Consider the following 12,444-nt stretch of genomic DNA (forward strand, 5'->3'; position numbering starts at 1 on the left):
CGTCGGTAAACATACATTTGCGCTTTTGCATGTTTTTGGCGTACTGACAGCCACGCTATATATTATGATTAAGAACAGGGCTGCCCGCACTGCAAGTACATCCCGCTGCAGCCTGCGGGAACGCGGGATTACGTCACACGCAGCGTTGTGCGCAGTGCCCTAGTGCCTGTAAATTTAATGGTCCAATTAAGGTAATATAAAAAATCAGGACATTTCCTCACTTTCTAAAAAAAACCCGGGACACCCAGGACAGGACGTGAAATACGTATATGTCTCGGGAAATACAGACGTTTGGTCACCCTAGTTTATGTCATTATGCGTTTCTGTACATATTCAGGGAATATGTTGAGTTTATTATTTAGGAGAATTGTGCCTGTTTATTTGGAATTGTGCCTTATGCACATTATTTCTTTGTTGCAGTTTTACCATTCATTCATCCATCCATACCAGCCAATAAATCCAAAGAAAAGGCTTACAGTGTGGTTATTGGAAATGATGGTTACATTTAACATTGCCCATTTAACATCAGCTTGAAGTCATATCTGCAGAAACAGCACAAGAACCTCAGACCTGAATTACATTCAGGGAAAATAGACTACAGGCTCACAGATTCATCGTTGCTAAGCTACTGAGGTGTCAGTCAGCTCATCAAACAATGTTGTAATCGTATAATGAAAAAAGGCTATTGCAAAGATATTTTTCAGTAAGAACATACAAAATCTCTTTTTAATCAAGTGTCTCTGTGATCAGATATTTTGCCCCTCCGTCGTGGGAATTAACCTATGGCTATTGCATTTGGGCTTGTTATTGAAAGGCAAACGTATCATGCACCAAGCAGCAGTACTCTAGTTAGCAGCAGCAACACATTAAGGCCAGAACACAGCGTAGAAAATTAGGTTGGACGAGGCTGTGGCATTTAGCGCTCAATGACTGTTAATGGGGATGATCACACCCTATGCCATTTTACGCAACTTTCTTGTGCAGGTCCAACTGAGAGGTCTATTTTAGTCAGACTACACAGCAATTCAGCAGCAATTGCATGGGTCTGACAGGAAGAGAGACGCAGTTACAAAGTAAAACACATCCGCTATGAGGGACATATCACGTGTAAAGTAAGCTGGACAGATTTGTACAAGAACAATGATTGAAACATTAAAAAAAGAATATATTGCCCTTGATATGAGTTCAGGAGGAAAGAAAATTGTTAAAATAGTGATCCTCTTTGAGCTTCGCACAGAGCAAAATAAAGATGGGCAGACAGAGCAGGTATGTGAGTTGTATCTCTCTAACCTCAGAAAGAAAAGAAAATCTCAGATAACCTTCACAGATCTCTTTCTCTCAACTCTCACTGCCTCAGTCAGTATATAAACCATCCCACAGGATTTATTATTTTCTAGATGTGTCTGTTCTGGTTTGACGTGCTCAACAGGCTCATCAAGTGGGGCTTTACTTTATAGAATGCACCAGTGTTTTAAAAAAAGATTACTTTTCATAATCTGTCCAAGTCAAATGTTTAAAATAGTTTTATCTGTATATATAGCACAGAGACAGTAGTGAAAAAAATCTGAACAGATCTACCCACCCTGCCTAGTTGGAGCCTATCTATAAGCAGTAAATGTGACATGGGAAAAAAAAAAAAAACACCAGATTGGAGATTAAAAAGTCATAAGCAGCCGGTGTGTTCAGGCCTTAATGGGGTAACCTATACCTGTGCTAAACCCATTAGCCAGAAACTAGGACCATGTCATTTGTGGAAAATAAATAGCTCTTATGATGAGACCGTATCGTGGGAGCTCTTGAGGGACTGAGACTGACCTCTTTTGAGCAATGAGGCATTGAGCTCTACACATCCTCTGTACTGTGACACTTTAGCTTCTCAATGGACAATATAGCAAGTGAAAATATTCCCGATCAGCAAACCTCGTTTAACATCAACATTATATTTTCCATTACATTTAAAAAGGCTAAGAAACTAATTCAAATTGGACATGGTCAACAACAGACTACACTTGAGAGTGGCATTCAAACAACTCCTTATATTTTAGTGAACGGTTTATCCCTTCTCCAATGCACTTCAGTTAAATAGTTGAATTCTCTCCTGTACCGGACACCAATTTGGTAAGAGCCCAGTAATAAGTGCATTAATTTCAGTTCTGCTTAAGATACAAAACAACAAAAACATGCTAAACACTGTCCATTAGGGATTACCTCCGACTAATAGATATGTTGCAGATAAAATAGTACAGTTTAGCTCAGACCTTTTGTTCAATCTTATCAAACATGGTGTGTTGTGACCTAAGTTTCCTGTGAACGAACTCAAACAAATTATTAAAACATGAGCACATAGGTCATCATGTCTCCCACCTGACATGGTGGATTTTTTCATTAATTACTGTAAAGTTTCATATTTAAGTGTCAAGCACATTAGCAAGATCATTCAGAGAGAAGGGGACATCCACTCAAGCGCACACAGACTATGTGTGTGAGTGTATTTGGTTCTATTTTTTAAATTACATCTATTCATATCTTTTTATTGAAAATGTATAAGGGTTCTGTAAGGTGATTTAAATCATGATAATTTGATGCATGTATTTTTAAAATACCTTAGTATGTTATTTTTATTCATTGTAATATTTCAGAAAACTTCTGCTATGGAACATCAGCTAGTTGCCAACCAAAGTGTATTTACCACACACCCATGTTATGAATCATATGACTCCATTTACAAATTCACAAGTAACCCTTCTTTTAGTTGTGTGGCATTGTATGTTTTTCTTGGCTCTTTGTCTCTTATAACAGTGTGTGGAAATCTTCTTGTAATAATATCAATCATTTACTTCAAACAGCTCCACACTCCTGACAACTACCTTGTCCTCTCCCTTGCTGTGGCTGACCTGCTTGTCGGAATTTTAGTTTTTCCTTTCAGCATGATGTTCACTGTTACTTCATGTTGGTATGATGAAGATTTGTTTTGCAAAATACGAGGCAGCTTTGATGTAACACTGAGCACTGCTTCTATTTTGAACCTATGTTGCATTTCTATTGACAGATATCATGCTGTGTGTAAGCCTCTGAATTACAGAAGTGCAATGAATGATCGTATCATTGCATTCATGATTCTTGGATGCTGGGTTACGGCAGCTTTAATTGGAATTGGCATCATCATAGCAGGATTCAACCAAGGAAAATGTGAAGGGAATTGTGTAATTGATGCTTTGATATCAACCACTTTGGCATGTATTTTCTCTTTCTATATCCCAGTCATTATAATGCTTGGTATCTATCTAAAGATTTTCCTTGTTGTACAGAGTCAATTAAAAAGCATTCACAGCACTGCCTGTCAAACCAGAAAGTCAACTGCAGCTCTCAGTAAGATGGAAAGAAAAGCAACAAAGACCCTTGCTGTTGTAATGGGGGTTTTCCTCTTGTGTTGGACCCCCTATTTTCTTTTAATCATATTTCAGCCTTTAACATATGACGCAACACCAATCAATGTGATTGAAAGTCTTAATTGGCTTACTTTGTCCAATTCTATGTTGAATCCTTTTATCTATGCTTTCTTTTACAGCTGGTTTAGATCAGCTGTCAGACTGATCATTTCTGGAAAAATATTTCAAGGTGACTTTGCCAACAGCAAGCTTTTTTAAAAGCATCTTTTAATGAAGGTCTAGCTTAAAATGGAAATTGAATGACTTTTAAAAGAAATCAAGGACTTACTGAACTATGGTTACTTACTGAACTATGGTTATTACAAAAAAAATACAAAGGACATCAACACAGAGACTAGAGCTATGATCAGATTTAGAGTTAGGACTGTTACATTGACTTTGTAAATATTAATATATGAAGCTTTAAATTCTGTTTTCTGTTTTACATAACTCAAAATAAACATGCAAATGTTTCAAAGGAGTAATATCTCTTAGTAAGCAAATGTATACATTAGACATTCATTAAGTTCATAATTCGATTTGGCCAAACATTAACCTTAATTTTAGACATGGCCTTAGACATGGCAGAAATGGGATGATCTATAGACTTTGGTTAAATTTCTCCACAGGGACAATAGGAATCCAGTCACCAGGCTGGTTATGTTTCAAACAAATCTCTCAGTAAAAATTATGATCAAAGAAAAACAAAAGTAGAAGGGAGTTTCCACTGTCTTTAAGTATCCATCCATTCATTCATGTTCTGTCACCTTCCATCTGGGTCACAGAGTGCTGTTGCCTTTCTCCACCAGTCTATGAATGAATGGCAGGGTACATCCTGGACAGGTTTCTAGTCCATATGGATGCAGTAACAACATATAGACACACAACTATGCACATAGACACATACAAACGGATGTTGTTTCACTCTATCCTTGGGACTTTTCCATTTCCCCCTCATTTGTATGGCCTAACCCTGACCCTTACTCCTTCCCTAACCATAACAAACACATACTTAACCTTAAGTTAAACTAAATTCATACCTTAGTCCTAAACCTAACCCCCATCCCATTAACTGAACCCTTCCTCATTGGGACCAGTCACTGGTCCGCACAAGTACCTATAAGTCCCCAAAATAGCTGCATATTTATGTGAAACTGTCACCAAAAGATAATGGAAATATGGCCACACACATTTAATGGAAATTTAGAGAGGGGAATCAAAGCATCAGTCATCAGCTCCAGAGTGTGGGAGGGAGTTGCATAGAGAGGACATGCACATGCCATGCACAAAGAACCAAGAATCAAACCCAGGACCTTATCAATGCAAAGTCCTACAAATTGCACCAGATACTGTAAATACATATGTCCAGGTGCACACACTGGACGGCGACATATTGGGTTGTCTTAATGTAATTACAGTTGCATAAACAAGAAAAAATGTCAGCCAGTACGTGCCACACCTATTTAAAACTGTGCTGTCACTGAAGGCCTCAAGCACGCCAGTGGATCATTCTCTATTGCATTTTCCCTGAAAATATTGGACACAGAGACACCCCCAAACCTGTGTCTTTCTGTCTGTGTTCTTCACCACTAAGTAGTACTGTTGAATGAGAATTCTTTAATATGTTTGAATAAATTACACATCTTGCTACAGTAATGTTTTCAAAATAACAACTATTGAGGAATGACTTAGTATCAAATGGCTGTTCCTATTATAATCTTGGCGCTGATGACTGGCTTGATTGTTTATTCAATTTGCCTGCCTAGCTCTGCCAAGTTTCTCATCACCGCTCATCTCTGTCACCTGCTCCAGTCTTTATTTAACTTAGCTGCTTCCAGTCATCAGTGCCAGATTATTTGCGCCTTTGCTGGTAGTTGTCTAGTGTACCTCATTGTTTTCAGATTTCCTGATCCTGAACTGTTCTGCTTTTGGAGGTTTGAGCCTGGCTTTTCCGGTTCTGATCTGTTTGCCTGACCTGTCTTCGGACTCCTGCTGGATTTTGCCTGTTGACAACCCTGGAACTGCTTCCTGACATAGATCTGGATGTCCCTTTGGTACCTCTTCAGATCTCTGATCTTCTGGCCCTGACTCCTGTGAACAGTTTTACACTGGCTTTGGCTTCGTCCTCTGGATATTCCAGCTTTCCTTCGTCTACATGGATCTGATCTCCTACCAGTTCTGCAGTCTTCAAGGCTTCAGCATCTTGGACTTTCTTAGGCATGTTTGCCACGTCATGTTGGCAGCCATCTGGCTGGAATCCACCTCTTTCTCTGGGCACGGCTGAATTTTAAGACCAGGTTAGTGACCCACACATTTATAACGCAGATAAGTCGTTTAAAAAAGAAAAACCGCCCTTTGACATAACTCACTGTCTCTCTGTCTGGATACTGTGTCCTCTGTACTGAGCCCTGACAGAATAATCTGGCCAAACATGAACCCATCAGCAGGCCGACAGTGGTGTTCAGACGTAGCAGAATGTAGAACTCAGCTGACATCAGGCATGCGGAAAATCCTGAGAAATTTGTGTAATCAGGCTGACCCTGTTCCCACACCTCTGCCTAAGACAGCTTCCAGGCCTCAGTCATCTGCTGTCAGATCAGTTTGTCTCCCCCTGAACTGTTAAAGGGTTATTATAATCAGTGTCTTGCTTTCCTGAGCCAATGTGAACTTAATTTTGAATTTCAGCCCTGTGCCATGTTAGCCTTAAACCTCTGGTCCTGAACCGATGCATCCGGGATGCACACGTCTTTCCAGGGAGGAGAGGGATTGGTGCCACAGGCTGAATCTGTGCCTCTAATCAGCAGAGAGGGACACTGGACACCCTGCTGAGACAAACCAGACTTTACATCTCCCCAGATCCTCTGCTTCCTCTAACTTCCTCAGTTAATTCCAGCAGTCATAACCTGTCTACATTCGTGGACTCTGATGCAGATCCTTTTTTTTTTTATAGATGGGGACTCTGCCAGAAGTCGTATAAAACGTCTTCCAACGCTGGATGACCTCAAGATTGCTATGAACCCAACAAAGGTGAGCACAGTTTCAGAATGGTCTGTACCCAAAGAGAGAAAGCAGCTGCAGAGGTTCTTGGGGTTTGCTAATTTCTACAGAAGGTTAAGCAAAAACTACAATCAGGCACAGAGAGGAATTATTATGTGGGGGATCTGGAACTGCTGGCGGTCAAGCTGGCTCTGGAGGAATGTAGACACTGGTTGGAGGGGTCCAAGTTTCCTTTTTTGGTTTGAACTTATCAGACGAACTTGGAATATCTGAAGTCCTCTAAGAGACTTAACCTGAGACAAGCAAGGTTTAAGCCAGTTTCTAACTGGCCAGTTAGAAACTGGTTTATGCCAGTTGAAAATATGCATATGTCAGTTTCGTTAAAGGTCCTACATGGGCGCTGAATATCCTAATCTGGTTTTACTGACATATATATATATATATATATATATATATATATATATATATATATATTTTTTTTTTTTTTTTTTTGCAGTCATGAAAAAGTAATGTTTTAGTGTGTAATTGTAAATGTGTCTATTTTTTGAAAAAAAAGTAAAAAGTCATACCACCAAATCGTGTCCTTGGGTTTGCTTTTGGGTCTAATCACCTGCTGACTGGTACCCAATCACTGTATTTTGCCTGTGCAGTCGGGTGAGTTTCTGCAGCATCTTTTTGGGTTTCCAGAAGCTTTCTGCAGCAACTTTATGGTTTTTCATGTCTTAAGGGAATAAATACAGTGCATCTGCATTGTTGTTAGCAACCCCTTATAAATATGTGATGTTAAAAATCAAAATTGGCCAGTAATGCCACCCACCTCCCACAGCTCCCCGCTTGACTGTGCTAAGATGAACTGGAGGGTCGTTGTCTGCACCCAGGGGTAGTCCTTGAATTTCTCAGTGACAAACTAATTGAGAGCAAGAGCTTCAAGTTCAAATTAGCTGTAGTTCTGGTCATTCCTTTTGAAGCCAATTTCAACTAGCATGAGCAATGACCCGTTCCCTTCCATCTTGCGCTTGTGACAGGGCGAATACCAGTGATGAAGCACTGCCAACCCAGCTCCTTTCTCTAAATCTGTTTGCTCCTGCAATGTAATATTTATTTATTTATTTTTTTTTCAGTAGAAGAAGTTAAATGTGGGGTTTTATTTAGGACTTAAATAAATAACTTTGGGTTAGAGAAATTTTACTTTAAAAAAATTCTGAAATTGGATAAAATACCAGACAAAATAGCTGGTAATTTAAAGTATTTGGTCATCATTTGCCTTTAGTGTTTTAAAAAATGTAAGATCCAGACAACATACATCCGAACAGTTCAGATGAAACATTGACTTTACGGTTATGACAATTTCATTCACCTGGGTATATTCCTTTTTGGAGATTTCTGATGCTCAATTTGTATACTATCGTCAACAAATACTTTTATTGACAAAAGAAAAAGTTTAATTATTGCATTACAGTATGAGTGCTTGCAAAGGCAAACATATGTTTCTTTAATAAATGATTTTTTATTATTCCTTATGCATGTCACATAGGATCTTACATCTGATTGGCTAATCCAAGCACATGATGAACATGTCATTGAGAAAGAGATTTTTAAATCCAAAGGCACACTCAGCTCTTAAATCAAATCCAGTAGCTTAAAGCATCACAAGGTAAGGATGTCCAGAACAAAGTAAAATTAGTTGTCTAAAAAAAAGGAATAAACTAAATCATGTTTTTATTTTCTTTCTTTAGCTTGATTCAATATGGATGCAGAATTTAATGTAAACAGCAGTAATAGGGATACTCATATTCATCCTTGCTATGTCTCAGAAAATGAAACTTACATGTTTGCAAACAACCCGTCTGTCATGTGTGTATCATTGTACATCTTTCTTGGACTATTGTCTATCGTTACTCTTTGTGGAAACTTACTTGTCATATTTTCGATCATTTACTTCAGGCAGCTCCATACTCCCACTAACTACCTCATTCTCTCTTTAGCTGTTTCTGATCTGCTTGTTGGGATTTTAGTTTTCCCCTTTAGCATGGCATTCACTGTGACTTCATGTCTCAATTATGAAAGCTTGTTCTGCAAAATACGGGACACATTTGATGTCACAATGTGCACAGCTTCTATTCTAAACCTATGCTGTATTTCAATCGACAGATACTATGCAGTCTGCCAGCCTTTGACATATAGGATGAAAATGAATGCTAAGATAACTGTGGTTATGATCCTCTTCACATGGGGAGTCTCTATTCTAATAGGAATTGCCATCATTATTGCAGGATTCAGCCAAGGAACATGTGAGGATGAATGCTCTGTTGACATTATAGCTGCCAACACTATGGGTCCTGTTTTCTCTTTTTACCTTCCAGCAGTCATAATGCTCTGCATTTACTTCAAGATCTTCCTTGTTGCTCAGAAACAATTAAAAAGTATCCATAACACAAACTGCTTAGATAGAAAGCCAGGAACAACAGTTAGTAGGGTGGAGAAAAAGGCCACCAAAACCCTGGCAATTGTGATGGGGGTATTTCTTTTATGTCTCACTCCCTATTTCATCTGTGTTGTCTTCCAGCCATTATATCACAGCCCCCCACCAGTCCCTGTAATAGAGACACTAAACTGGCTTACACTCTCAAATTCAATGCTTAATCCTTTAATTTATGCCTTCTTTTACAGCTGGTTCAGATCAGCTTTCAGAATGATAATTTCAGGAAAAATATTCCAATGTGATCTGACAAACTCCAGAATATCTTGATATTTATAAATAAGTATACCCACACACACACACAAACTTTTAGATTTAAATTTTATGAAGCACTTTATCTTGTTTTTTTTTTTTGTTTTTTTAGGAGACAGCATAGTAAAATCACCTATACTCTTCTGAATAATCATTGGTAAAAATCATTTGGAATTCATCTTTTATAGTAGAAGGCATCCTTTCCATCATCCTAATCTATAGCATGAGCATTTAGCGGCCCTGGCTTGGCCATTTAAATAAATGATAAATATTTTCAGCTAGTGGAAATAAATTGAGATATGTTTAAATCTTATGGCGTGATATGTATTTATATGTATACAATATGTATTGTAAATAAAAAAATATATTTTTTTTATTAATGCAGTAAAGTGATAAACTTGAAAGTATGTGTTTCCTTAACTTTTTTTTATTTTACTATATCACCATACCATTTAAAGTAATAGCCTGCCTGCTTGATAGCTTTTCAGTTTCAATAATTAAACAAGTAAAATAATAGAAAAAACAATAACAAGATAATGACATCACATGCTTGCATTTAACAAAAAGAAACATCCAAGATACAAACATATAAGCATGCTATATAAACTATGATTAAAAGATCTACCTTTTTTTGTGTATTTTTATTAGTTAATTGTCTTAGACCATATGTTTTCAAAGATTCCAATGCCTGCTGTTGTCAAAATAGTCTTTTAAAAGTATGTGCATTATTGTCTTTACTACAATGGACTGGCAACTTGTCCATGGTGTACCATTCCTCAAACCCAATGACTGCGCAGTCCCCTACCTGCTGTGCAACCCTGACTCGATAGGCAGATATAAATATGGATGGATGGAGTATTTTATTCAATCAAGTACTGAAGAGATTTTGTCCTTTTCCTATACAGAGTATGATGAGGAAATGAGCACAAACTCAATAGCGTGTAAAGTGGTCAAATCAGTCAACATAAACTTTTCCAAAATACTGTCAAGGGCAACTACTGTCTTTTTTTACTGGAACTTCAACAAAGTTGACAATATGAAAGCATGTCCCACCTGTGACTGCATCAAAGAAAAAAAAATGATCACAGACACTTAGAATTGTACCTATAATACACCTTAGGTGTTAGTTCATGGCTAAATTCACGGCTGAAGTACAGTTCAACTGAATTAATAGCCAGAGATTCTCTTTTTAATATACCATCAAGGCTGCAATCCTCCAGAATCTTGTCTCCCTGGGTGGAAGAGAAGATGCTTAACCCTGCCAACACTAACATTCATGGTGTTTACAGAGCTCCTCCTCAGCCCCATCTTGCCTTCTCTGACCTCATCCCTATCCTGCTGGTGCCAGAAAAGAATAGAATAGAATAGAATAGAATAGAATAGAATAGAATAGAATAGAATACAATACAATACAATACAATACAATACAATACAATACAATACAATACAATACAATAGAAAATCCCTTTTATCCAACAATGGGGAAATTCTGGTATTTACAGCAGCAAAAAGATTGTATAAAAAATGGCCAAACAAATGTGGACATTAGAAAACTGTATAAGAATAACATAATAGTGAAAAGTAAAAAAAATAAATAAACAAATGAAATCCCATACTGTAAAGAGTTTTAACAATATAAAACTGTGCACCTGGAGAATAAATAACCAATATACAGCTATGGACATTTTTACAGTAAAGGATATTTGAAAAATAGCAGCAACATCAGAGATGTGCTGCTATTTGACAACAGCATGTTATTTAACTAAGGTTGAAACTGCCCAAAATCGGCATGAATGTAACAACTTATTGAGGTTGTTGGGAACAGTGCTGTTATAAAGTCTCCCAGCTGCTGGGAGGAAGGATCTGTGATGACGCTCCCTGGTGCATTTAGGGTGCAGCAGTCTGTCACTGAAGGAGCTCTCCAGTTCTGCAACAGCCTCATGCTTGGGGTGAGAGACATTATCCAACAGAGATGTTAATTTAGTTAGGATCCTTTTAATTCCCACCTCCTGCACTCCAGAGTCCAGAGGGCATCCAATTACAGAGCTGGTCTTCTTGATTGGCTTATCCAACCTTTTTCTCTCAGCTACAAATTAGCCATCTCTCCAACAGACAGCTCCTTAGAAGATCGCTGATGCCGCACAAAGTCTTAGAGGGTCTTTAGGAGACACCCCTGCACAGCAAAAGACTAAGTCTCCTCAGAAGGAAGAGTTCTCTCTGACCTTTCTTATACAGAGCCTCAGTGTTGTGAGTCCAGTCCAGTTTGTTATTCAGGTGAACACCAAGTACTAGACAGGTATAGGATATTGCAGGCTAACAAAGAACCCGAACGACCCCCATTCCTAAGGGGCAGACTCGTTTGTCCGGTTTAATTTGCATGTTTTCTAAGCCAAAACAAGGCTTTGTTTCTGGTCCACTCAATAAAGGCCCAAACTCAACGCTATTTCTGACATTTTGAATTAAAAAAGCTTCCGGGATGGGAAAAGAAACTTCTTCAAACTTGAAAACAAAGTCCAGTGGATTGTTTTTCAATTTTTTTGGAATGACTATGACCTGGATGACTAAGAATCTTCACCTACCCCTAGGTACTTATAAGAGTCCGCTATCTCGATGTCCCTTCTCTGGATGTTTACCGGTGTAGGAACATTTAGATAGTGGAGTCTTACAATATGTGGTAGAGATCTTAATATCTACCACTGATAAGACTTTTAGGCCAACTAAGACAACAGTCAATGTTTGGCCTAGGGATGTAGCTGCTGTGCCCCAGGTTTTTAGTGAACATATTGGAAGGTCTTTTCAGAGAGGCTGATACATATGAGGGAGAGGTGGACCTGAAGGAATACACCTCCTCTGTTTTCAGGTTCATCTTTAACTCTATTGATGATGCCACCACCACCACAAGAGTAGTAACCTGTTTTCCAGTCAAGAAACCCTGGCTGACTGCTGAGGTGACAGCTCTGTTGAGAACTAGAGATGCTTTGTTCAGGACAGGTGAAACATAAGCCCTCAAAGAAGTGATGAAAAGAGCAGGTATTTCAAGTGCCAACACAACATACTTCCATATAATTAAGGGTCATTTAACCAGTCAAGATTAGCATTTGAAAAGACATAAAAAATGTATCAAACCCTACAACAATGGGCTTTTCACACATGGAGGATGTGTGCAGCTCCCACTGCTGCACTTACATCTTCAGTCCAAAACACCCTCACATTTTTGTCTTAATTGCAGTCAGACTGACTTTGATAAGACACTTGATGCTATACTGGTTCGCATTTACAACAGTAGCA

At 38.4% G+C, this 12,444-nt stretch overlaps 2 protein-coding genes across 2 annotated transcripts; both read left to right on the forward strand.

Annotated features, from left to right (window-relative positions):
- Window positions 1–2,651: 2,651 nt before the first annotated feature.
- Window positions 2,652–3,647, forward strand: LOC107099833 (trace amine-associated receptor 1-like). The gene has a single exon (XM_015398107.1). It carries the CDS (start codon window positions 2,652–2,654, stop codon window positions 3,645–3,647), a length of 996 nt encoding a protein of 331 aa, XP_015253593.1.
- A 4,525-nt stretch (window positions 3,648–8,172) lies between these two features.
- LOC107099827 (trace amine-associated receptor 1-like) lies at window positions 8,173–9,174 on the forward strand. Its single transcript, XM_015398101.1, has one exon. It carries the CDS (start codon window positions 8,173–8,175, stop codon window positions 9,172–9,174), a length of 1,002 nt encoding a protein of 333 aa, XP_015253587.1.
- The last annotated feature ends 3,270 nt before the right edge of the window (window positions 9,175–12,444 follow it).

This window comes from Cyprinodon variegatus, unplaced genomic scaffold, assembly GCF_000732505.1.
Source record: "Cyprinodon variegatus isolate N-32 unplaced genomic scaffold, C_variegatus-1.0 Scaffold911, whole genome shotgun sequence".
In the NCBI taxonomy this organism is placed as follows: domain Eukaryota; kingdom Metazoa; phylum Chordata; class Actinopteri; order Cyprinodontiformes; family Cyprinodontidae; genus Cyprinodon; species Cyprinodon variegatus.

Bases quoted from the DNA above. Each gene is read 5' to 3' on its own strand.
- LOC107099833 (XM_015398107.1), top strand. From the start codon at position 2,652: ATGGAACATCAGCTAGTTGCCAACCAAAGTGTATTTACCACACACCCA.
- LOC107099827 (XM_015398101.1), top strand. From the start codon at position 8,173: ATGGATGCAGAATTTAATGTAAACAGCAGTAATAGGGATACTCATATT.